The sequence below is a fragment of the Lissotriton vulgaris genome, chromosome 2_1 (genome assembly GCF_964263255.1).
Source record: "Lissotriton vulgaris chromosome 2_1, aLisVul1.2, whole genome shotgun sequence".
In the NCBI taxonomy this organism is placed as follows: domain Eukaryota; kingdom Metazoa; phylum Chordata; class Amphibia; order Caudata; family Salamandridae; genus Lissotriton; species Lissotriton vulgaris.
This window is the reverse complement of record NC_141687.1, coordinates 1,432,212,354-1,432,239,716: the sequence shown is the minus strand read 5'-3', so window position 1 is coordinate 1,432,239,716 and position 27,363 is coordinate 1,432,212,354. Positions and strand designations below refer to the sequence as shown.

The window sequence follows — 27,363 nt, the reverse complement described above, 5'->3', positions numbered from 1 at the left end:
GAATACACTTCAAGAAACTGGCAATTAGTATAGCAAGCTGTTCTTCCGCCAATGCTAATCATATGTACATTACAAAGATGCTTTTCTATTATAAATAATGAGCATCCCAAAAGATTAGCATAGGAGGCATTTAAGCTGACACGGAGGGTCCCTGCCTGTTGCGACTTCACCATGCAGCGGTCTGACAAAGATGTGTGGGGTGTCCAGTTTGTGACCAAAACACTACATTCTCTCACGCCACGTAATGGGGATGGATCGTCTCTTGGGGGAATTCAGTGCTTCCCATCTACACACACTCTAGATACACGCATAGAAGGAGTACGCCAGATCACGGGCTTGTATCGTATGCCTGAATATATACACTGTATTAGAACCATGGTACAACTGTATCGACTATTTACTCTATTAGTGCTTGTAATCACTTTCATCTGTTTCTGTCTACGGATTATCACAGCACATGTATTCTATACAAGAATAACATTGGTTCACTAAATATAATGAAAATGTCCTACTTTGTATTCTCTGTATATTTCTCGGAGCACCAGTAAGCCCAAGTGACTAAGGGAAAAGTTCTCATCTGTTACCACGATCCCTCAGGGGTCAGGGTTGTCATGTTCAGTGATTACCAGAAACTGTTCCCTTCCTGGGTAAGGTTAGGGCGGCTTATGGTGGCACCATGAGCTAGCTGGCCTCTAGGCCAACATATCCTACGGGGTGCTTGTAATGAGTCTGAGCAGCTCACCCAAAATTTACGTTGCCCAAAATATGCACAGATCCTACGGATTAATGGGAACTACACGACACAAGAGGTTACTCCTATAGCTGAAGTATTTAGGCGACCCAAGAGATTACACTTAGTGGGATAAGAGAGAAATTTGGTGAGGTATGAAAGTGGGAAAACCAGGGCTAAACTTTAAGATCTGAAGAGATCTATAATAGAGAACAGTGGCTAAGAGGTTATAGGTATCCAATGGTAGAGCCACATGAGACTTCACTGTTGGAAACCTAGAGGTTCTTCAGACTCTAAATGAGCCTGGAAACCACGGGTTTGATGGTACTAATTTAGGGCAGATTTTTGGAAGCTTAGAAAACACAGTCGGGCACACAGAGATATATCTCTGGAGAGGGACATTGGAATGGAATTAAGCCCACCAAATTAAACCTAATGCAAGGATAGTGTTAAAGGGCTTAATCCCATTACTAGTGTTCCTCCGAAACAGTAATCTTTGCCCCTGCGTGAGCTCCACTGTGCATGACTATATGTTTATGAAGCATCCAAAAACAGCAAATTGTGGGCAGGGCTCCTGATTCTCCAAACTCTATTGAGCGCTAATATTACTGTTTCGGATGTTAAGAAAAGATTTAGTCATGCACAGTGGAGCAGGCGCATGGTCAGAGATTCCTCTCTGGGTAGGGGCACTCACAAGGGGATTAAGCCCATTAAGAGGAACATAAAGCAAGGACGATGATAAATGGGATGGTGCCCAAAAATTGTGCCCCTAGAATAAGACATTGGTGCCCTTTGCCTTCCTTCTTATATGACCTGGTGATATATACATACACACACATAAAATATATGCATGTGTGATGCTAACGTTAAGTTTGTGAGGGTTAAAGAACTGATATTTGTATTCGAAAAAACACGTTTTGACTTTGCCTGGCATACAGGCTCTCAAATCACTAACCAGGGAAATGCTACCCACCTGATGTTATATAATATGGTACTTACGGCACAGTTCGCGATGAGACGCGCATGTCAATTATAAATGACAGTGTTTTATCCTCTGTGCCACTTTCTGGACACAAGCACACCTATGCGCCCATCCATCCACACTTCTCAGCTTAAAGTTACACTTACGACATCGCTGTCTTACCATAAAGATCCCTCTAAAAGCACACAGTCTTCAAGCCATTCGCGAAGTCTTCGGCTTGGCACAGATCGTAGGAGGGTGAAGTCTCCAATCTACCTGACAAGCACAGAGCGCTGCACGGCCCCGCCAGTGTACAGGCACGCTATAAAATTGCCAGATAATCGTAACAGGCGGATCCAATACCAGATGTGTTAAGGAAAAGAAATGAGAAACTACAATGTAGCATCTCTAAACGCGTATGTGATCATTTGTCATGACGTTAAAAAATATCACAAATATTTACTGCACGTCAAAGGAGCTAACTTTTACACCAGAGAGTCTTTTCTTTACTCTATTTTGCATTATTTAAATGCATAAAAGTATAAACGATTATGAATTAAAATATGTTACTCCGTTAAAATCCCTCTAAATAACACCACAGAGTCAAAATAATAGAATTCTTTCATTTGTTACGCTAAAAGCTAAAGATGTCCTCATGGCCTGCAAAATACTGTTTAATAAATTACTTCTAAAGATATACCATGTAACGGGTGACTACACGACTGCATATCAGTGCTGCCAGAAAAAAACGGCTCCCTTTCCATACGGAAAATAAACCCATAGGAAACTTTAAGGCCTTCGACATCTGTGGTCCCCACAAAAAGTTCAACAATTTACCGATAAACTCGTGCATACAAAAACTGACACACAACTAACACCAGATGGCAGTCAAACACCATACAATAGTTTTGAAGAAAGATCTTTAATTCGCGTTGCCTAATTGTTCAAAAATACGGTACACACGTAACAGTTATCACGCAATTACTGGAGTGCTTCTTCACTAAAGATGGCAATTTTAAAATAGAGCTTCAAAGTTCACCTGCTCGTATTCGCTGCATGATAGATAGATTGAAGGGCAGGCATGGATATTGCAATCCCAGCGAATATAAAGGGCGCAGTTGACCGCAGTGGCATAATTACGAAATTATGTTATGTCAATGACAAGAGACGTCACACTGCAATAGTTACCACACCAACGACTGAGTGCGGGGTTCCTCCACCACCCTTTTCCCCCTGTAAACGTACCCATGTTTCCAGGTCGAGTCTGGCCGTGTCAAGTGTATGCAAGTATCCCCCAAACACGATTGGTCAGTCCCACTGATAAATCCCCCTTGTCGACGCTAATTCGGCTACGTCAGCGGGAGTTCCTCTCTCATAAATGCACTGTGCAATTCTTAAATGTAACGAACCCAATTCTGTGATTTGGAACGCAGAAGAAACACATTTTTTGATTGTTTTAGCAGCTAAGAATCATTACCGTATAGAACAAACCTTTCACTGCCACGCCCTAGGACACTGAGTTACCCACCCTCATTTCGGCGTTCAACTGTTTCCAAGTGCGTCTACGTTTCTGTGTGAGGCATGTCATCAAACTTGAGAAAACGTGCTCTAAAGTGGATGAATGGACGGACCTCTTATCACTCCACCTCCCCAACCCACTTCTCACACTTAACATTTGGTTGCTTGGAACTTTCAGTAGCAGTCATATTTGTCCAACCCCTATGTTATTGAGACGACATCAACGACCAGCGACACCGTGGGCTTGAACTGAGCCACCAGCACCGTAGACGTTGTGAGAGGTGCTCAACATGGCGGCCTGCATGAATTCAGAGGACAACTAGTGTAGGTTACCGTTGCCTGCTTGGGAGTTCACAAACTTCTTTACAAAATACACTGTATTTTATCAGCTTTCACCAAAGCCTTGACACATTATTGGAGCCAGGTAAAAATGCTTTGAGGCCTAGATGGAAAGTTACAAACTGCGGGGAAGCAGTGCCCCTGATGCATGCAGCCACCACTCCGATCACTGGCTGCTGATTACATTTTCCCTGGCAATAAAAACTGTTGAAGTAGGCAAAATTAAAGAGGGGAGAACCGCCAAAGTCCACAGTAGTATACTTATGGCATAGAACTCATCTTTTTCCCTATGCTTGCCCGGATACTTGGTTCAGTGGAAAGAATAAGAAGTAGACAAAGAACTTTCAGGTTTGTCTTTGTTAGATAAAATTAGGTGGATGATGCCACTGGCCTTACTGTGCACATACAGTCTGGCATTTAGAGTGACTGCGCTTCTTCTACTTAAGTAACTTTGGCATGATCCATTTACATTAGCGTAATACATCAAGTAGGGTAGGTAGCGAATTAATTAACCAATGAGAATGCTCACAGCAAGTGGTCCTACATATATTAAAACCTTCTATCTCAAACTGTGAAGCCTGAGATGTGATAACTCTGCAATCTGAAAGGGAGTCTCATAGTAATGTAGACTGCTCAGCTCTTCACAACTTATTCATATTGCAGCAGCTCAACAATGCCAGTCAACCATCATTGGTAGGTAAATGCAGTATGTAGCATATACTGTTCAGGTAAGGTACTAAACCTAAGATATCAGGAGTGTTCTTTACAACAGCTTCCAATAGCATTATTGAACACTGCTGCCAGTTGTCACTACCTGCGTTTATTTATCTGGACCTAGATTGTTTACAGTCAGTGTTGTGGGTGCACTCTAGATTATGAACTTACTACTTGTTGGTCCCCGGATGGGGTGTGTTAATGACACATGGGCAGCTGCCAGGGATCTCTTCATGAGTAGGTGTGTCCACTGGCTCACCTGCATGCACAAATGTTTTTTAAATGGTGCCACAGCACAGGCAGGTCTTAAGTGACACTGACAACAGCCACTAGCTTCACGAAGCCCCGCAACCTCGTTATGTGACCCAAATCCTGGCCAATCAGGTGGCGAGACAGTGCTCCAACGACCCTTTGAGGCTGAAGAGCTCAGATTTCCCGCCATACATCAAGAGAGTGAATTTGAATCCTATGATATTTGCCCTTTTGTCTGGTTAATATAGGTTTTCTGTTCGGCCTCTCTCGAATTTGTATTTCCTCACAGCATCACACTGTGAAAAGGTAAGCTTTTTTGCTTCTTTTGTGCCTGACCCTTGGGGTGACTTAAGTAACCTCATAGCGGACAAACCTTCGCAAAAGAAACACCTTTTTATGGGCTGTAACTCCTGTGGGGCCAAGAGTGTTTATTCTGACAAACCCACACCTATCTATTTACAGACTTCATCAATGGGTCATTTTGCTAAAAACACAAAATCTGAAAGACCTTCAGCAACAAGATTCTCAAAGAGAGAACATCTTGTTGCACTGAAAACTGCGTTGTCAGAACTGGCCTCATCCTCCTCTCCTTTCAAGGCCAAAAAGTGGAACCTGGAATAGGGATACGTCCACTCGAAGAACCTACTCAGAGCCTCTACCTTAGCATCTCTTTCGATCTCCTCAACAAATCCTCTGCTCCTGCCTCTAAGAAGCACACTTCTGGTGGCATGTCCTATGACAAATCCAGTATACAAAAATCTTCAACAGAATAATCAACAACTATTTAAATGCGTCTCCTTCTGCATAAATAATTAACATGTTGATGGCCCCTCTGTCAAACTTCAAGTTCAACCATGGCTTCTCGATTACTTTCTAATTTGCAGCATCTTTCTCATCAGTAAAGGTCTTCAAGTCAATTGGCCACCCACCTTCTATGATGCACTTGTTAGCTGTCATCTGCCGGCGCAGTCTATGGACAGCTACCTTGTCAGTCGCTGCCCTGTTAGCGGCCTCTTAGTCATAAGTGAGAGGGCCGTTGACAACCTGTTCTATGACCACACTCACTACCCTAGTCTATGACCGCACTCTCGACAGCCACTCAGTCAGCGATAATTACGCTGGCACTACCTCAAAATCTTCAATCTGCCACATGCTCCCTTGCAGGCCTTCCAGACAGGAAGATGCGAAGTATAGCAAGGAAGATGACGGCAATGGTTGGGGTGAAGGTGAATGCTTAGGGTGCTATGCGCTGTTAACTGCCCATTACCAGCAGTGGACTGGCATGGGTGGTACAATAGGATGGTGTTAGCAGCAGCTGGCACACACTGCAGAAAAACCTTGGGCTCCTGCCACTTATGTACTGAGACAAAGCACTTCCTTGCCCCATACAACTTCTGTTCATCAAAGGTATCCTGATTTGGATGGCTAAAGTTATGAATGTTCTTGAGCTTAATCATGCTCCAGTGACACAAAGATGATCTAAATAATATTCATAATACGATCATCAGCCAAATGTTAGGATCTGAAATGGGGTGGACAATCAGGAGTTGAGAGAAAAAGAAGTCTAGTTTTTTTACCCTTGATAAGTGCAATTACATCTGATAATTCCTTTCGGTTACACTGGTAACAGTATTTTTCATGCCAAAAGAAACATGCTTACCTTCATGACCACGGGTGTCTCAAAGTTATATGCCGAGTGAGCCTTCCTCTGAATAAACTTCTGAAACTCTGCATTGGCAAGAAATATTGTCACAATCAATAAAAAAATATTTAAGGCAACGACCTCTACGGAAAACTCATTATATTTTAAATGGACACTTTACCATTTTGGACCATCTGAAAATTAAAAGGTTCGCCGTCATATATATCATGCAGGTGTTTCATGGCTATAATTAAACAGATTTCAAGCACAGACAGACCTAAAGGAAGGGAAAGAAATACGTTTAGTGTGTTCATGTTTTAGTTAAGAAAATGAAGTATATTATAATCTGTTGTACATTACATCAAATTTATAAAATTACTAATAATAGTTGTTTAACTTCAATTAAACTGATTAAAAGAAACTTGAAAGCAAGGTAACAGGTTACATAGGATCATCACTCTTGTCAATGATCCACACTGAACAGGAACCCAATGAACATTCATAATTGTAGGAGAAACAAGTTGGTTTGGAACCAAATATGGAGCCTGGCGTTTTAATATAAAATTAGGGTTGGTGGAGATTGCCTGTTAGAAAATATAGACTCCATTTCCACTGTATTTGGTTCCACAGACCTAGCAACTATCTCCTTACTGGTGGTCTCTATGTTGCACATCAACTATCCCACCAGTAAAGGATCCCTGAGTGGAGCCGAAAGCCCTCTATCAGATTGTTGCTCTGATGTGGACTCTAACTTGGGTGTTTCACATATTTGAAATCCCAAACTGGAGAGGAGGCCTTTCCTTTTCATGAGTAAACTGCATGCTTACATCTCTCCCACATCATTTGACATTCTATAACATGTGCCGCTGATAGAGGTAAAATATACGTGCTCCCTCCTTGCTACCATCACACATAAGGACTAGTAAGGAGCTGTAGGCTCAAGTCATCTCTTCCTACTGGCAGAAGATATTCTGGTGTGAAATTAGAAGCCAAGACAAACCACAAATAAGTGACCTTCTCTTCGTCACATAGTCTGAAAGAGTAGAGGAATCTTAACACTCGTGTTGGGCACAACAAAACAAAGAAATTAAGCCCAATAAACCTTGACAGGTACAAAGACAGATAGGTGGTAGATAGAACAGATGTTTTAAACATGGTTTTTCAAAGCGGTAGCATCACAAGCTAGTAGCTAGTAGGGGACACTACTTTGTCCTCAAAGGCCTTCAACCAGGATCTAACTGATAGTCCACCAAACAGACGGTTAAATCGAAGTGAGCCCAAGATGGACAAAAGAATCAGTCTTTGTAATGGTCGTGTTATGACAGACTCAATGAGCTCAAAATGGCGTTTGCAAAAGTTACATTTTCTTGTTTATTGTCAAAAAAGGTCACCATGTAAAGTTGTGAGTCTTGTCCCCAAAGAGAACAGTTTTAGATTTACTGCATTAACAAAGTTTGTTTACAGGACAATACTGTTGAAGGGCTTCCAATTTACTTTGGGGTATACTCCATGAAAACATATCATTTACGTCTAGTAAGCACGCAACAAGGACATCTTCAACTGTTCAGAGAAAAATGAGTTTTTGCCAAGCATTGTAGCAATCCAGCGAAATACAGACCAAGTAGGATGGGGCAAGTCTGCAGCCCTGCCTTTGTGGTAATGTAATTTGGTGTATATTGTTTATGTTCATTCTTCCATCTTTAAACTATACATTAGCCATCTCTAACTTCATACTCTTGATAGTCTTACTAAGATGCACAGGTGAAAGAGTACACATTATTTATTGACCACATGTCACAAAACATTATTTGCTGGGTTAATACTATCAGGCACCTCAGGAAGAATCTATTTAGAACCCTTCAGGGAATAAATCTAAAAAGTATTTACCATACGCCAAAATCTCTGTCAATCACTTGAATAAATAACCTCATATTGTAGCTCAACCTTTGAAAAAAGCACCTGTTTTTTTCATTAGCCTCTGATATTTTGACTTACTTGAATTGTTCACATTCACTTATAGATCAGCTGCATCGTTAGTATTTCCTATTTTAAGTCTTAACAGCAGTTTTAACTCTCCTAGAAGAGCCTCCCTGTGTTTTTCCAACAACCCACGGACAGACCACTAACTCCTCAACTGTTGATGAGGCTCAACACATTTTGAAGACCAGCCAAATGCATCCATATCAAGTCCCTGATGGCTGCGCACACATCTCTTGAGCGAACGCTGTCCTTGGGCTCAGAAGGGGCTCTTTTATTTGAAAAAGAAAAGCTTTACCTGCCAACACCTTGCGCCTCCCGCTTCGCGGGAGAAGCTGCGGCTAATTTTGAACCAGGCAGCTTGGGGCTCACAGGAACACCGCCATAAGGACTTCAAGACCCAGGAGGCATTGGGTCCAACGTGCAGCTAAAGCCCCTCCCACCACCTAGTATTAATTGGAGCTTTTCCCCCCCCGCAACGCGGGACGAGCCGGGCGAAGCCCGGGCCAAGGGCGGCCCCGTCTGAGACAGGAAGAGACTGGGCTGGGCCACCTCTCTAACGTTGATCCCCTTGTAAGACTTATTTATAATTTTATTACTAGGAAATATTTGATTGCATAACCTGTCCATTTTGAATCGTTAAATTGTATTTTTTACATCACTGATATCCCACTTGTGAAATTGATGGCACTCAAAAACGGGAAAAGGATCATGCCAGCAAGTACATGGAGGGGTGGGGGTGTTACAGGTACTCCACATGTGTTCATTGCCAGGGCCACATTGGTCCTGGAACATGAAATTGCATTAACTGAAAGACGATTGTCCCTTGATAAAAAGGCAAAAAGTAGCGCCCCCTGGTATACCCTCAGATTAAGGGACATGAAACAATCATGCCGTAAACTAGAAAGGATCTGGAGACAAGATCGTTCACAACACACGAAGGCAGACTATAGAGCCGTAATTAGGCTCTACAAAACTGAAATTAAGACGACTCAAGCCCGGTTTTATGAAACTAAAATTAATTCAGCTGCAAATGCTCCTAAGGAAATTTTCCTGATAGCCAAGTCACTGATTTCCCCTCCCTCAGAGCGAGCACCTTTAAATGGGGCACTTGCTCGTTGTAATAACCTAGCAACTTTTTTTCATCAGAAGATTCAGACCATCTATTCATCTTTTGCCCCTGACAGAATAAAACCTGATGCTGCTACATTAGGGAGCCCCAGCATACCGGCTGCCTGCGTGCTGGAAAAATTTACCCTACTAGACTCTGTCTCTTTGGATAAAATAATTCCCAAAGTCACCTCAGGATCCCCCAGATACCCAGCACAGCCACAGTTCCTCACCTCTGTCATTGATTTAATCCGTCCAGCCATTCTTGATGTTCTTAACACCTCAATCCTCTCGAGCACAGTTCCGACTTCTTGGAAATGTGCAATGGTCAGGGCTCTTTTAAAAAAGCCCAATTTGGACCAAAGCAACTTGGCTAATTTCCGCCCTATTTCCCTGTTGCTCTGGATGAGCAAATTGCTCGAAAAGCACATAACAACATCTGAGTAGAATACTTAGAATCCAACGATCTGCTGTGTGCCTCCCAGACAGGATTTCGTCCCAAACATGGGACTGAGACAGCCCTGCTGGCAGTGACCGAGGAAACAAGAACTGTGCTGGACCGGGGAGGAAAAGCGGCAATCATATTGTTAGACCTCAGCGCCGCGTTCGACACGGTTAACCGTGCCACTTTATTACATCAACTTAATGGCATGGGAGTGTCGGGCGTGGCTCTGACATGGCTCACCTCCTTCCTGGACGAGCGCTTCTTTCAGGTCTTTTAAGGAGAGGTTGCATCCACCAAGCAGCCACTTAGTTGTGGGGTCCCCCAGGGCTCTGCCCTGAGCCCCACACTTTTTAATGTTTACATGAGGCCCTTAGCAGAGATAGTCCATCCATTTGGTGTTCGAATTGTCACCTATGCAGACGACACCCAGCTTGTGGTCTCATTGAACCACGCTGAGGGGTCGTCTAGCACTCTGAGCCCTTGTTTAGAGGCACTGCCTCAGATTAAATGGGGGAAAAACGAAAATCATGCTATTGGGCAATCCTTCAACTACCATCTTGGCCTCCATCTGGCCTACGCGCCTAGGTCCCCCCCCCTCCTCCCAAACCACAGATAAAAAGCTTGGGAGTTTGGCTAGACAAATCACTTGACTTAACTTTCCAGGCCACCAAAACCTCATCCACCTGCTTTGGGCTGATGAGAATGCTCCGGAAAGTTCTCCCTTTGCTTCCGTTCCAGGCGAGGAGAATCATGGTGCACGCTCTGATACTTTCTCGCCTGGATTACGGTAATGCTCTTTACCTGAGAGCTCCGGTGGCTGTGATCAACAAACTCCAGGTCACCCAAAACTGTGCGGCCCGACTGCTTTTCCAAATTCTGCGCTGGCAGTCGGCCAAACCTGCTTTGAGGAAGCTGCATTGGCTTCCTATGGCAGCTAGGGTACAGTTTAAAGCCATGTGTCTGGTCCAGAAAGCCATACGTAAAACAGGTCCAGCCATAATGCACCCTTTAGCCACCCCCTACCTCCACCACAGAGCTCTCCGCTCCAGCTCACTACATCTGGCCACCACTACTAAGATAAACAAGGCCCGCTGGGGTGGCCGCTCATTCTCACACAATGCTGCGAGAATATGGAACTCCCTTCCTCTTGCCCTTAGAGAGAACAACAATCTGCTGGCATTTAGAAAGCTTGTAAAAACTCATTTGTTCGGAAGAGCCTGGTAGCGCCCTATCCTATCGCCTTTCTGACTCTAGCCAAAAGCGCTGCAAGGCCTCAGGGTAGTTATGCGCTATACAAATATAATTTTCATTTCATTTCCTTGATCCGATGTATCTTAGACGCTCATCTTTGGGGGCAATCGCGGTAGCACCCTCTCCTGATCAGACCAATACACAATCTTCCCGTAGAAGCAGGAATTGCACATCAGCCAGATAGACTGGCTACTGTGGATTCCAGTGTAAATGACGATAGCAGTGATTCGTCTTTAACTTACATATCGTCGGATTCTAGCACTAGTTTATTAAATCATCTACCGAATTCATTCGCTGGAGTTAATAAACCGCCCAACTGCCCTGTGGGTACGTGCCCTATTGTAAAAAGGAAGCGGGTGGTAATTCGCAGAAGGGAGGCTGGGCTAAAAAGACGAAACCCAGTAGAATTCCTAACGTAGCGGTGTTGACAACTGAGGGCAGTCACAGTTCAGTAAACCATGTTCAGAACTTGATGCCCTCTTGCACTTTATCTCACAAAGATAGAGACGTAGTTGAAACAGTGTGTTCAAATCTTGATAGTAGAGAGGGTTTCATTGAAAAAATGTAACAACTGGTGAAATCTCTAATCCTACTATTAGTAGAGAGATCAAAAAGGATTAGCGATAAGTTAGAGCTGCTCGAACAGGCAACTAGGGCAAACTCTGTAATTTTGAGTAAACTGATTGAGAGTAGACCAACTGAACCTAAAAAGGGAACTATTGTTCCTTCTAATCTCCAAAGTATATTACCTGAAACCTCTGTCTCATGTAATAATGAGACACTAGGATTGGCGTCAAACATTGCAGTGGGCAATAAACCATCTCCAGGAAGATCTAAGCGCCAGGAAAGAGAAGGAGGGGAAGAAGGTCTGGGTGCTAGGGACAACACAAGATTAAAAGGATATTAGGACTATGCCCAATACTGCTACTCCACATAGAGCAAAAGGTATTGTAGTAGCCAAATCTTGGACCTCCCTCCGGAGTCAACACCCTACGTAATAGTATTAACAGGTGTGCCGGAGTTGAACCATGATAAAACTGAAACCAATTATGAATTAAAAAATAAAACCATGTATTGGTTAAGTAGGAATAGACCTTTAAAGACCAGATTTGCATGGCGAAATATTAAATGTTCGCAGAGTAAGTTGGGTGGGCCATAGAACAAAGGATAAGGATGGGGACTGTATCGTCGTAAATTTCAGAGACCAACGAGTGGTACAGTATTTAAGCAGTTTCTATAAGCAAAGGAATTTGGGGGGTATTTGCTGTTTTGATTTAAGATACTTTTATCCCCCACCCTTTACCGCTTTTACAGGCCCTTCCTGCTACAGTATGCAACGAGATGGCTTTAACTTCCCTTTGGGAAATAGGTTCAATGTCCCAACGAGCAACCGTTATGATTGCCTGTCCGGGCTAGGGTGTGTAGATTGACCAATAAGGGAGAAGAATATTGTGAAATCCCAGGGAGAGTCACCACCTGAAATTGCGATGGGCAAATATGTAACTCTAGGTCTTATTCAGCAATTCCCAGGACCCAGAGTAGTTACTGAGGTGGCGCAATTGGGCTCAGAGAATAACATTGAAACTACAGAACAAGGGACTAATAATGTACACAATGAGGGTAATGCAGTAGTCGAGGTGGCCCGTGGTAATCTGACTAAGAAGGATACCTGGTCTATACTGTATTGGAATGTTGCTTGTTTGAGATCCAAGCTAGATAATTACAATTGGGTGAAACTTGTTAACGAATATGATATTAGCTTGCAATAAACTTGGACGGTATATGAGCACCACTTGATGGGTTTTAAAACTATATTTACTTCTGCTGTTAGCTCATTACGAGGCAGAGACAAAGGTGGGCTTTGCACATATGTTTCTAACCTTTTTAAATATGATAAAATCGAGATTTTATATAATACCTGTTTTTATCACGTGGTTAGGATTCATATCGACAAAAAATTGTGTTCATTGATAGTGAATTTTTATAATAATGTTCCCTTAAGAGATGTACCTAATGTTTTGAAAAACCTTAGAAATTATATTTGTAGCTCGGTAGGCAAGGATTCTAAAGAGACTATTGTTGTATGGAGAGGTGATTTTAACTGTCCTCCTTGCACAAGGGGAGAGAGGGGGTATGTGGCCTTATACTAGACAGCGATATGAATTTGACACATTTTGATCACTCTGACATTGGGGACCTCTTGAACGAAATCGTTTTTACATGTGATTTGGGTTTTGCAAATATAATGTGTCAACCAGAAATGCCATTCTCCCCTACTTTTAATGGTAGAGGGGTATTCTCAGTAATTGATTTTATTCTGACATCGACAAATTATCAAGATAATGCCCTGAGATATAAAACGCTAGAAAACCCCCTGAGCGACCACTTCCCCTTAAGGGTGGAAATTGTAAAACCATCTTTTGACCCTCTGAAAGATCAAGAAATTAGGTGTTCTTCTCACAATCTCGCCCTGCAAAGACAGAATGGATACGCACTGAAGTGGTCTAGGGTGGTGCCTGATGATTTTCTTCAAAAATTAATTAAGATCTGCAAATCCAGTTTTGATGTTTGCTTGAGTGAGACAAGTGAGAACACCGATATAATTAGTAATTTCAATGTCATCAGTGCACAACTAAAGGCCGGACTATGGGTTGAGGCAAAGAAAAACAAAGGGAAAAATCCCAGATGGTTTGACACTTTGTGTACCAAGGCCTATTCTAATCTTAAACGTGCCTTGAATTCCCCTGTCAGGGACACGCTTTTGATTAGGGAACAGCGGAGGGGATACAACGTGGCTCAAAAAAGAAGGAAGGATGCTTTGAAGAGGGAGGCCTGGGACGCCCTATGCGATGCCTCACAATCCCGTGACATGACAGCCTTCTGGAAGGCAGTAAATGCTCCCTTTTTTAACGATAATTCTAGGGCTAGGATTGAGATTGTAATTACCGAAGACGATTGGGTATGTTTCTTTGAAACCCTTTATAGTATTCATACCACAATTTGAGACATGAGGTATTACAGCAGGCACCCATTTTCTCTAAGAGTGTAACTGAACTGGATTTTAAAGTAGAAGAAGTTATTTTGAGTATTAAATCTAGCCTGGGGGGAAAGGCTCCGGGCCCCGACGGGGTCCCAGTGGACATTTTTAAGAACAACATGAATTTGTGGGCGCCACTACTCACTCGACTTTTTAATGCCTCCTGCTCAGTGGGATTGTTACCTACTTGGTACGAGTCTATTATAGTGCCAATTTTTAAAAAGGGCGATAGGACTAGTTGCGCGTGCTACCGCCCTATATCATTGTTAGACTCGACAGTTAAAATCCTTGGCAGAGTAATTTTAAATCGCTTACAAATATGGGCAGATGAGCACAATATAATAAGTGACCTCCAATATGGCTTCAGGGAAGGAATTGGTACTGTAGATCAGTGCCTTCATTTACATATCCTCCTGGAGAAATATACTAAAGCTTAAGGTGGTAGGATGTTTTTAACTTTTGTAGATCTTACATCCGCCTTTAACTGTGTGACCCACAGTAAGTTGTGGCTAATTTTACAACGTTTGGGGGTGGCGGATAACATTATCCAATTTCTTAAGGATTTATATAATGGTGCTAGGGCCTCGATTAGATTTGGAAAAAACGGGTAATGCACCAGGATGTTTAGCAGTGCCAGGGGTGTACGACAAGGATGTGTCCTGGCCCCATTTTTATTTACTATTTATATTAATGACCTCGAGAACATTTTACTGCATGAATGCTAGGACATCCCACTGGCTTCAAATCGTCCAATACCAGCATTAATTTATGCTGATGATGCAGTATTGATGGCCAGGACTCCTCTAGCAATGCAAAAAATGATAACATCATTTGCTATTTTTATGACCAATTTGGATTTGAGAGTCAATTCCACAAAAACTTTTTGTATGAATTGTGGTCCCCGTAAACTAAAAGCCAGGAAAACAATGTACATTGACTCCAAACCTTTAGATTTTGCTCAAACCGTTCCCTTATTATTATTATTATTGCATTTATTGAGCGCACAGCTACCCACTTTCAATTGTCACACTGAACTTGGACTGCAGTATTTGGAAGATATTATCAAGGTACAGCCGGTTTTATTGTGGCACAGGGTATGGTCCATAGAGGAATGTTCCTTTAATCGCCTCATTTTGAGGGACGCTTTAAATCTTGACTGTGCCCACAAGATGAGATGGTTACAGTATATCAAGACATTCCTCGGGAATATTGTTTTTTTTTTTTTACAGTATTATGAAGAACCCACAACGCTGACTTCGATATCTAGGAAAGAGCTGAAGAAACTATGTATACACTATTTGGAAAAATGTAGGTTAAATGTGGAATTCAATAAAAAAAATCTGTGATTTCACATCAACTGATAATGACCGCAAATGTTACCCAACCATATTTTAAACTACAAATGAGAGACTTTGATAGGTTCTTATTAATCCGTCTTAGATTTGGGATCTTATTTAGGTTGCTAAGTTTCCCTACTGTGAACGATTGGTCTAGGCTAATTATCAAGTGTCCGTGTGACGATTCGTCTGAACAACCTGATATTACCCCCAGGTCCCTCCTGTCCTCGTCCCCTTCATTAATAACAAGTGAGATCTACTATCTCTCAGACAGAAAAAAGAAAGTAGGAATGCTGGTACGCCCCTCCCTCTCCCTATAGGGAGTACATAAGGGTACAGTACCCAGCATGCCTCCTGTTCTTTTTTCTGTCTGTCGACAGTTTTCTGTTTGTAGGTCCAGGAGCGGTTGGGCTCCTGGGGTCTCACCTGGGGCTTGGCCTCGGGTGGGGGCTGGTTCTTCCGGGCTGACTTCTCCTGCCGGGCTTGAGGAGTCTCCTGTGACGCTGTCTGCCGCCTCTGTCCCTGCTCGTGGGAGTCTTGGTCGGTTCCGGCGGGGTGAGGCTCTGGAGGCATGGAAGCAGTGTCGGGCCGCGTCTCTGTGCCGCCGGGCTGTGCAAGACGCGGCCATTATCTTCTGAGGCTCCGGGAGGTGCGGCGGCTCCGTGGTTGCTGGGGCGCTTCCTTCCGGCCATTGCCTGACTTCCTGGTTTTGGAAGCGGAAGTCAGGCGTTTGAGGTTCCCGGCTGCGGGCGGTGTGAGGCTTGTTTGCCGGTTCCTGCAGTAAGTACCGCATAGCGGTTTTGGGGCATTTAAATTGACTGGATATGCTTTGTTCCTTGCATTTCGTCCTTATTCTTGGGGATAACGGTCGCTGTGCTGATTTGTGCTGCTGCAGGCGTTTGGTTGCTGTTTCTCCTGCTGCTGCCTGGGCTCCTCATTTTCTTGCTGGTTTTCCTGCCTGCTGGTCTGTCCTGCTTGCTGGGGCTTTCTCTGATGGGGAAACATTCCCGAAAGCGCAAGCATGTCGAGGAGTCCTCCACCTCCTCACCTTCCTCCTCCTCCCCTTCTCCTGATCCCCGGCGCTCCAGGCGTCGTTCGAAGGGGGATGCGAAGTTGAAGGCTCTCATCCGGGAGTCCTTGCTGGAGATGGGTGGTTCCAGGCCTGGGGGTTCTAAGAATAAGTCCAGGTCGCGGGCTAGAGGTGTGCCCCCTCCTTCTCCCTCCTCTTCTTCGTCCTCTGGCTCTGAGGATGGTGGTTTGGACGCTGATCTGGTAAAGGGCAAGTATGTTGACAAGGACATGTTGCCGGATTTGCTGAGCCATATCAAGGAAAATATGGGATTTCCGGCGGATAGTGTGCCTGGTTCGTCGGGAGGTTCTCTCCTTCGCCAGTTCCAGTATTCTGCTCCTACGGTTATGCCGGTGCATCCTAGTGTGCGGGAGGTTTTGGATCGGGAGTGGAAGGATCCCGATCGCATTCTGATGCCCCGCTTCATGGCGAAGCTGTATCCTCTTCAGGATATGGCGAAGGACTTGCCGGACTCGGTCCCTGTGGATTCTGTGGTGGCCAGTCTGGTTGGTCGCACTTCCTTGGCCGAAGATGCTGTGGTGCGTGACCCTGTGGATAAGAGGGTTGACGCCTCTCTTCGTAAAGTTTATTCTGGCTCCCATTTGGCCCTGAGGGCGGGTATTTATGGGACCTATGTGACACAGTCTCTTCTGTCTGACTTGCAGAATTTATTTGATTCTATGGATGATACCACTGACTGCGCTGATATTCTGGCACACATCGAGCGTCAGGTTGAGTTTTTGTCTGACATTTCCTTTGACGTGGTTCGGGCCTCCGCTCTGTCTGGGGGTGCTTGTATAGCGGCTCGTCGGAATGTGGTCCTCAAGGATTGGAAGACCGATTCTGCCCAGAAGACTGCTGCCCTGCGTCTGCCGTTTCAGGGTTCCATGTTGTTTGGAGCTGAGTTGGAGGGGAAGCTTCATCGTCTTTTTAAGGAGAAGAAACATTCCTCTTCTTTCAAGATGCCCACGGCTGCTCCTGCCTTTTCTAAGCCGAAGCCTTTTTTTAGACCCTCTTCTCGCAGACAGTTTTCCAGAGCTCGTGGCCGTTTTCAGCCTGGTCGGGGACGGGACAGGAAGGCGAAGTCCCCTCCTGCGAAGCCTCGTTCCTGACTATCTGGGGTCCGAGGTCGGACCATTGGTAGGTGGTCGGCTTCGGTTATTTCTTCCGGCCTGGATGTCCTCCTGTTCAGACTTGTGGGTCCTGGACGTGATCCGCCTGGGGTATCGAGTGGAGTTCTCCAGCCTGCCTCCGGACTCGGGGGTCCGTCCGACTCCTTGGCCATCCTGCCCGTCCAAACGGGCGGAACTTTCTCGGGGGATTCAGTCGCTGTTGGACAAAGGAGCGATTCAGGCGGTGCCTCCGGGGGAGTGGGGTCGGGGGTTTTACTCCATCATTTTCCTGGTACCCAAGGTGACGGGAGGGTTTCGCCTTGTTCTGGATCTCAAGGCCCTGAACAAGTTTGTGGTGCGGATCCCGTTCAAAATGGAGACTCTTCAGAGGGTGATTCCCCTGGTTCTGCAGGGTCATTACATGTGCTCTCTGGACCTCCAGGATGCCTATTATCACGTCCCTGTCCATCCTCTCTCCAGTCCCTTCCTGCGCTTTTGCCTTCGGGGGGTCCATTACCAGTTTGTGGTTCTCCCGTTTGGCCTGAGGTCGGCTCCCAGGGTGTTTACGAAGGTGGTTGCTCCCTTGGTAGCTTTCTTGCATCTCCAAGGGATGATGGTTTACCCGTATCTGGACGACTGGCTCCTGCATTCCCCCTCAGCGGAGCGGTTGTTGTCGGATCAGCGGGTGGTGTGTGCTGCTTTGAGGGACCATGGGTTCCTGTTGAATCTCCCCAAGTGCCGGCTCCCCCCTACTCAGGACTTGCAGTTCATTGGGGCCCGTTTCCGCACAGATCTGAATCGGGTGTTCCTGCCGGTGGATCGAGCTGTGACCCTGTGTTCTCTGGCTCATCGGTTTCTTGTGGGGAGGTCGTTTCAGGTCCGCCTGTGGTTGCGTCTTCTGGGCTTGATGGCCGCCACTGTGTTCACGGTTCCATGGGCACGTTTCCATCTTCGTCCTCTGTGGTCCTACCTGCTGTCTCGGTGGGATCCATTGTCGGGGGATTTGTCCCTTCTTGTTCCTGTGTCTCTCCGTATCCTTCCTGCCCTGCGTTGGTGGTCTCTGTCTTCCAGTCTGGACAAGGGCTTGCCTCTGCAGTCTCCTCCTCCGGTGGTACTTACGACGGATGCCAGCGCTCTGGGTTGGGGTGCGACTTTGGGGTCGGACTGCCTTCAGGGTCGGTGGTCCCTTCTGGAGGGTCGTCAGTCTTCGAACTGGCGGGAGTTGTCGGCTGTGTGTCGAGCTGTCAGGGGGTTTCGACTTCTTCTGGTGGGCCGCCATGTGTTGGTTCGGTCGGACAATTCAGTGACGGTGTCCTACCTAAATCACCAGGGCGGTATCCGTTCTCGGTCCCTGAACGCGGTGGTGTCCCCGTTGTTTTGCTGGGCGGAGTGCCATCTTCTGTCCCTGGGGGCTGTACATGTTCGGGGGGTGGACAATGGGGTGGCGGATGCCCTCAGTCGTTTTTTTCCTGCATCCCTGGAGTTGGCATTGACACCGGGGGCCTTTCGTCTGGTGTGCGTGAGGTTTGGTCAGCCCTTTCTGGACCTCTTTGCTTCCCGGCTCAATGCGCAGCTTCCCCGCTTCTTCTCCGGGATTCCTCAGGAGGGTTCTTGGGGGGTGGATGCTCTGTCCCTTCCTTGGCCGTCTCGCCTGCTGTACGCCTTTCCTCCTCTGGTTCTGATATCTCGCTTTCTGTCCCGCCTGTTGCGGGAGGATCGAGAGGTGGTGGTGGTGGTGCCCTTCTGGCCCCGCAGGTCTTGGTTCCCCACGCTGATGCTGTTGGCTGTTCAGGGTCCATGGTTCTTCCCCTTCCTTCCGTCTCCCTTGCGGTCGTCTCCGATGTTGCCCCTCCGGCGGCTTCGGCTGTCGGTTTGGCGGTTGAGAGGCAAGGGTGGAGGCGTAGGGGTCTCCCGGAGCATTTAGCCTTGGCTATTCAGCAATCTCGGAAGCCTTCTACCCTTCAATCCTATGGTCGGCATTGGGGCAACTTTGAGCGTTGGTGTCTTGGCATGGCTTTGTCTCCCTTGGTTTGTCCTTTGCCGGATGTTCTCCAGTTCCTTTGGGATGGGTTCGAGAAACGTTTGTCCGTCTTTTCCTCTCTGGGATCTTCCCTTGGTTTTGAGGGTACTGGTTGCTGCTCCCTTTGACCCTTTGGAAGAGGTGGATATCAAGTTTGTCACGCTGAAGGTTGTTTTTTTGGTGGCTATCACTTCTGCTCGTCGCCTGGGGGAGCTGGGTGCCTTGATGGCTCGAGAACCCTTTCTGTCCTTTTCTGCTGACGGGGTGGTCCTTCGTTTGGATTCCTCTTTCGTCCCTAAGGTTTCCTCCCAATTTCATCGCTCACAGGAGCTGGTCCTCCCTGCTTTGCTTTCGGCTCCGGTGGACGGGGACGACCTCCCTTGGTCCTTGCTGGATGTTTGCCGGGCTTTGCGGGTTTATTTGGATCGGACCCGGGATTTCCGGCTTTCTGACTCCCTGTTTGTTTCTTTTGGTGCTGTCTCCAGGGGTGGTCGGGCTTCCACTTCTTCCATTGGGCGTTGGTTGAAGCAGGTTATTGTTCTGGCCTATTCCCTTTCTGGTTCCCCTCCCCCGGCTGGGGTTCAGGGGCGTTCTACTAGGGGTATGGCTGCTTCCTGGGCAGAGGTTCGTGGGGTGTCCCTTTCGGAAATTTGTAGGGCCGCTACTTGGGCTTCTGCTAATACCTTTGTTAGGCATTACCGTATCCAGAATGTTCTGGGGGATGACACTAACTTTGGTTTGGGGGTTCTTCGGGCTGTGTGTTCCTGATCCCCTTGTTTTCTTTTGTGCTGTGCTGTTGTTTGCAATAAATTGCTGGGTGTTGCTGTTCTGCTGTGTCCTGGTGGTTTTTTGTTTGATGATGGCCGGGTGCTGCTTGGGTATTCTCACTTGTTATTAATGAAGGGGACGAGGACAGGAGGGACCTTGGGGTAATGTCCTATTACTTACCGGTAATCTTCATTACTCCGGGTCCCGTTGTCCTCGTCCCCTTCATTACATCCCTCCCTCCCTCCCGGGCTTTCCGGCCCTCATCTTGGGCTTGGTGGTTCAGGAGGCATGCTGGGTACTGTACCCTTATGTACTCCCTATAGGGAGAGGGAGGGGCGTACCAGCATTCCTACTTTCTTTTTTCTGTCTGAGAGATAGTAGATCTCACTTGTTATTAATGAAGGGGACGAGGACAACGGGACCCGGAGTAATGAAGATTACCGGTAAGTAATAGGACATTCACATTTTATTTTTCTGTACATTTTATTCAATTCCCAGTAAAAGGTGGATCCTGCCCATTTTAAAGTGTATGAATTTAGACAATGTAGACCTGCCTTTTTAGCTATTCTGAGGTTAAATGATATTTTTACTGTTGCATCTGTCGGCTTTTCTTAAAAATGTTTTTATTTCACGGAACTCAATAACTAATTAAGACGTACTGAGTTATCTGCATGATATTTTTTTATGAAGTTGGATACCTTGAATTTTTACTATTTTGTATTGTACATTTATCTGATGTTGAACTGATGATGTGTTTTTTTTAATTGTACTTTCATGGTTATTGTGTAATATAGCCGAATAAAGATATCTGACTGACTAAGTCCCTGATCTACAAATGAAGAGAAAATAACTTGGAAGTCACGGATTCATTCCAAATATTTTGGATTGGAACGTTTACAACACCAACATTTCTTTTTATAATGTGAACCACATTACCGAAGTTTTAGAATATAAAAATAAGTGATGATAGTGTGGGATTGATGTGAGGGGCAAAATGACGCTACCTTTATCCATGACATTAAAATGCTTAAAGCTATAAACGTCCTCAACAGGTACAAAACTATAATAAATAGAATAAGTTCCTAAACCTGTGTGAAAAGTGTTTAGAAGGAACACCCAAGAACGAGTGATAAATACCAAAGTAAAACGAGACATCTCCTCAGAACATTTAATATTTTTTAACAAAAGATGGAAAATACAGATTTGTTGTGCTGAAAGTGAGCAAGAGTAATTTCTCCTGACAGTCAATTGATTTCTATGGAAAAGGTATATTTGTTTTCCGAAATATTTGCATGACATAATTACATCCAGGAGTTTGAGATTTAATAAAATATCTACTGGGCCATGGGACAGGCTACTTCATAAATCTACTTGCCCTGTAAACAAATCTACTGGTCACTTTGGTGGTACTAGTGTGGTGAAAAAGTATGAAAGTATGGCAGCAATTTCATTAACGAGCTCTGATAATAGCCTCTCTCATTATGTCAGGGCTCATGTTTCAATATAGTTTGAATACTAGAAATTCACTGATTTTGCCACCTTCCTGCAGTTCGACATATTGAGGAGGCTGCGGTAAGGAATATATTTAGGGTTGGGATGCCCTTTTGTGTCTGTGCAAACCTTGCAAGTTTTAGGGTTTTTCACCAGCTCTTCTTTAAACGTTTCTTATACTGAGAAAGGTTGGAAACATACGCCTGACAAAAGCAGAATTTAAATTTATTCCAAGGTTATGAAAAATAGAAGTTGGAGGAAAAGTAAATTTGTAAATGTTCAGCAGATTTTTGCATGAGCATATCTACACATGCGTATTCACTTGTAGTAAAATGTAGTTCACAGATATCTTCTACGAGGAGCAATTATTGGCATACTTCTGTAAATTCTTGTAAATTTATGAAAGCCGTAAATCTGAACTAATGCAAGATCATTTACCATAGTGCACTTTTGTGACTTTCTTTAGGACTTGGGCCCCTAATTATGTCCAGCGTTAAATACATTTTGTTTTTATTAAAATGGTAGCTCTCTCCTTATCTATCGGCTAGCTTCACTGTGAGTAAAACATTCCGCTCTTTCACAAGGAGCATATCGGCACACAAAGTAGTTTTTTTCCAGTATTAATGACTACTGTGGCAAGGGGTTCATTTTGAGTTTAAAAAAAAATTGGGCCAATGTTTGATATAATGGAGGGCCTGGCAGCTCCAGCACCAATAATGTGTTACAATAACCAAGTCAAAACAAGACCGCATTGACAAAAACCAAAAGGCTGACCAAGAATGTCAGACCCATTTGGCTTAGTCAATGCTTATTTATTTTCTTCTTTCCCATAATCATGTTGAAAATGGTAGCACTGATTTTCCATTATAAATACGTAGTTCCTTATGTTTTTTAAAAATTTGTAGACGTGAAGTCAGACAACGTAGTGAACCATAGTCTTGCGGTCAGTCATTGCAACTCGTGGCATGTCAATAATCAATTCATCCAGAAAGCAACTCCTCCAGGGACTTTGGAAGATATTAGGACTTGACTTTGTATTGTACGTGCCGTACGCAGGTACAATGTATGACTACTAAACCTCATAGTGAGGCACCTCCTGACTTCACTACGTGGATTAACTTTAGGATGGGCTTTCTGGATTAAGTGAATATTGAGTTGCTACGAGTTGGAATGACTGACCCTGAGACCATGAGTTCTGCGTCGTCTGCCTTCACGATTTCCAAAAATTTTAGGAGGAACATACTGACAAAAGTTCACTTAGAAACTGCCCTAAGGAACTACCTTTATAAGCCTTGGATTGTTGTCTTTTGATTGCACATTACGTATTTTGAGGGAAACCAGTGGATGTATAAAACTGACCCGAGAAAGCCTTTGTTAAGGCGAAATGTGTTGGCTGCACTTTTGCTTTTTGGATGAAGAACCTGAATGAAGAAAAATTGCAAAATAGGGACCTACTAGTTGTGCTTTGAACTGACTGTCTGTTTACTCATGCTTTGCTGGTGACTCTTTTTGTAGTATAAAATAACCAGAGACACGAACCAAAGCCAAACATTTCCCAAAAACTAGAGACCAAGGGGAATCCAGCGAGACAGGACTTGCGTGAATCGTTCTTTTTCTTAACCATAATGACTTGCAAATCTCAAACTAGGACTAAAAAAAAACCCCACTATTTCCTTACATTTCTAGTGTACAACCTAAGTGGTCAAAAGCAGAAACATGGGAACTAGCTTTTTAAGTCTTCTTTTTTACTAAAGTATGGGATGTTCGGTCTTTGGATCCGGCATTGTCTGGCACCAGAGAACCATAACTATGAGTCACCTACCCCATGGTGTATTACACCTCCTTTGCTGAGCCGAAGTAGTTGGGTATCTAGACAACGAAGACTGGTGGGGATTGATGACTGTCGTTGCTTCTGCTTTTTCTTACAAAAAGCACAAAGTGACAGAAAGAATGCTTGAATTAATCCCAACAATTGGTGATCGTTCAGGCCCCATTCCAATCTATCGTTTTATACCCATTTTACCAATCTAAACAGAGACCAGCCAGAAGTAAATTAGCATCGTTCCTGCTCCCACACGAACAATCCAGCCCAAACTGCCAGGCCAGGCCAAGTCATCCCCAGACTGGGGAACACAAGAAATCCCATACTAGCTTAAGCCTACCTAAGTATAATCAACGAGGTATAGCTCGAGTCCTGTGGATCAGAGAATGCTAGACCCATGTTTGGGCATCTACTGTGATAAACAGGGTACTGAAAGGAATATTTGAATAAATCTGAGTCACTGGCATTTGTTCACAGGTGGCCCTGTGTACTGTGTATGATACAAGCATGAATTTGTGAAACCAGTGAGGCAACCTCTACTGCAAAAAAAGCCATAGAAACAGTTTACAGTCTTGCAAATAGGTGACAGCGATACTTATATGTGAAGTATGGTAGCCAGGACTCCAAAGCCTGGATTATGCTCCGATAGTTATATTGCCCATTTCTGGCTCGAGTACATCTTGACTTATGGAACTTCTGACAAAGGTATACTCCCTTTTATTTTATCTTGGTTGTAAAAAGGAGAAAAAGGAACCATTTCTAATATTAGCCTATTTTTCAGCCAGAGGTCTTCCAGTCAAATCTTTATCAACTGAGCGATCTCTCAATTATTTTTATAATATTAAGTCCTCTTCTGGAAATGATTCCAAAAAGGTTGAGTCGGTTAGCTTCTCTTTCATTGTGCATCTCTGGGATATAATTAGTGGCTATTGTGGCAAAAGCAATCCTCAGTAAACATTTCAGTATGGGAAACCTCCCCCTGTCTGCCTTGGAGTCATAAAGTATGTTTCTTAATGGACTTCTATTACAGAATAGGGACTGATCATTCTTAAGCAGATGAGTTTTCTGAAAGCATCTCAAAGTTTGCAGCATCTTTCTATATTTGGACTCTTGCTTGTGGAAACGGAGGGTTTAAATGATTTAATCTTAAAGTGGTCATAACTGAATCGGTCATTAAGACTTTGCCTAATGACAGCAAGTTCACATTTCTTCTTTACACGCTAAAAGCTATATTGGACCACAACTCCCAATAAAAGAAGTGTTAGGAACATCTAACTTGAGCAAACTGGGTTGAAAATCACTAAAAAGGACAATTATCACGTTCACAGTTATCCAATACATCCTAAAATCAGTTATTCTTCAGTTTCTTACATATTCTTTTCCTTGTTACCCTCTGCACCTTCTCTCCCACTCCGAAAATTTCACAATTTAACAACAAACTGAGAACCTTGCCCTAAGCAAGGGGGCACCTTGCGGCTTGTCAGGCTGGGATAGAACCACAAAGGAGAGTGCAGCCTTCACATTTCATTTTACCCCTGGTCAAAACAGCCAATGTATCCGCTGCACAACCTGTCCTGACATACAAGTAATGACTTTTTAATCATTTGTAGTGTAGCCTGTCTCTGCCCACAGTGCCATTGAAAATGGCCATAACAGGACATGGTGGACGGAAGAGTTGCACACAGGTAAGGGAAAAGCTATAATGGACACAGGAGTTTCCTGGAAACCTATCTCATCCAGCAAGTGCAAATGATTTGGGAGAGAGAACAGTAATGTTCCTGGTCCTGCACTCAATATGTTTGGAAGATGCTCCGTCCCAGGGTATAAGGCCTGAAGCACGGGTGTTAAACATGTATGTGCTTGGATCAATCTTAAGCTGGACTGAATGGCCGCCTCCCTGCCACGCACAAGCTTCAAATCCCAATCTATGACAATAAAAGTAACCAGGCCACGTTCCATTTATTTCAAATTAAATTTAGCTTATCTGTCATGTTGCTCTTGATAGTTTCCTAAATATTATACATTGTCCTCATATAACGTTAATTGATAAGCACCTTACCACCACCTGGAAGTATTTCAGCAACTGGAGGCAGTTGATTCTTTTTATTTGCCCATAGGACGAGGCATAGCTGAATACATCTGAAACATTCCAGTCACGTCCACCTAACTTAATTTCACCCATTTTCTTCAACACTTCCTCACTAAGAGGAGGCACTGTTGTCTGTTAACCTTTGCACTCAAACCTGGACGTACCTCACATCCAGGCCTTCAAGGCAGAGCGAGTGTCTTGTAGTAGGTACCCAAGACTACTTCCTACATATGTACTACAATTAGGACAGGTCACCCATGGACAACATCTCAAGTCAGAGTGAAGATTCAGTAATTGGAGAACACACCCTTTCCTATATTGCTATCAGGAGGATGCCAAGAAGTAGGTTTAAAGTTTGGTAAGAGAAGCCCCCTCAAACGAACATCTCCTCACTGTTAAATTCCATTTCACAAAAGGCGCGGAGATCCTAGTGATTTGGATTCCGAAATAGTGAAACCCATTGCATATCATCTGCAGATTGCAGCTAGCCACAGGCCCAATCAATCACTATGAAGAATGAAATGATTAGACTTGGCTTAATTTATAAAAAAAAGCCACAAGGCAGTCTAAAATACACAAACACAGAGTAGTCAGGGTATTATGGACCCTGGAAGGGCAAATGGAATGAGAAGTTCTACTCTCAAAATGCCCATTTATTTATTTATTTATTATTTGAATTTGTAGGGCGCAACAGCTACCCAAAAAGGGTCTCCCGGCGCTAGATGGACTTTGAGCTGAGCAGAAAGGCAGGTCATGAGCAGAAAAGCAGGGCATACAGCTGAGATTATTGGTTAAATAACCAAGTCTTTAGTGCTCGGCGAAAGGAAGTGTAGACAGTTTCCTTACGTAAAGCCAGGGGGAGAGTATTCCAAAGGGACGGACCTAAATAGGAAAAAGATCTTCCCCCTATCCTGGCCAGTTTGACTCTGGGCACCACAAAGGTACACTTAGATTCTGAACACAAATGGCGGGTGGGAACATAAGGGTGAACAAGCGACTGAAGATACTGAGGTGCAGTGCCAATTTTGATTCTGAACATATAGCTCAGGGTTTTGAACTTGATACGGTTCTCCACCCTGAGCCAATGTAAACCGCACAGATATTCGGATGTGGAGGAGGTCTTGGGTATCCTGCAAAGGCGCCTGGCCGCAGAGTTCTGCGCCATCTGCAGTCTACGGGTAACTGCCCTGTTGGATCCCAGGTACAGTACATTCCCGTAGACAAGTCGTGAGGTGATGAGGGCGTGGACCACAGTTTTTTGGGTGGCGGCAGGCAACATCCCAAAAATTTTCTTAAGCCATTTTAAAATGGTAAAGCAGAGTGCAGTGGTTTTCACTGTTTGCTTTTGCATGGTCAGTGCATCGTCCAGTATGATGCCCAGATTACGGACATAGCTGGAGCGCTTTGGAAAATTACCCATCTCCGCTTGCCAATGCATTGGACTCCAAATGTCTTTATTTTTTCCTAGAATTAGTATTTCATTTTTTTCACCGTTTAATTTGAGGCGATTGTGACTCATCCAGGTAGAAATTTTGCTAAGACCCTGTCGAAGAAGCGAGGGAGCAGAAGGATCAGAGTTGGAGAAGGAGAAAATGATCTGTGAATCGTCAGCATAGGTGAAGAGCGTTAGACCGGCTTTTTCCGCAATGTCTGCCAGTGGTCTGACGTACAGATTAAAG

The 27,363-nt window shown here is 44.5% G+C and overlaps 1 protein-coding gene across 7 annotated transcripts in view; it reads right to left on the bottom strand.

Moving 5' to 3' along the window:
• ORC4 (origin recognition complex subunit 4) overlaps window positions 1–27,363 on the bottom strand; it is a 326,462-nt gene that overhangs the window by 42,641 nt on the left and 256,458 nt on the right. For 6 of the 7 annotated variants that reach the window (XM_086957257.1, XM_086957260.1, XM_086957259.1 and 3 more), the window contains 2 exons: window positions 6,338–6,433; window positions 6,175–6,242 (listed from right to left, as the gene is read on the bottom strand). In XM_086957257.1, coding sequence (XP_086813383.1) covers window positions 6,175–6,242; window positions 6,338–6,433 — 164 coding nt within the window. The remainder of the gene's footprint in view (window positions 1–6,174; window positions 6,243–6,337; window positions 6,434–27,363) is intronic. The other variant, XM_086957262.1, reaches the window with a different exon arrangement.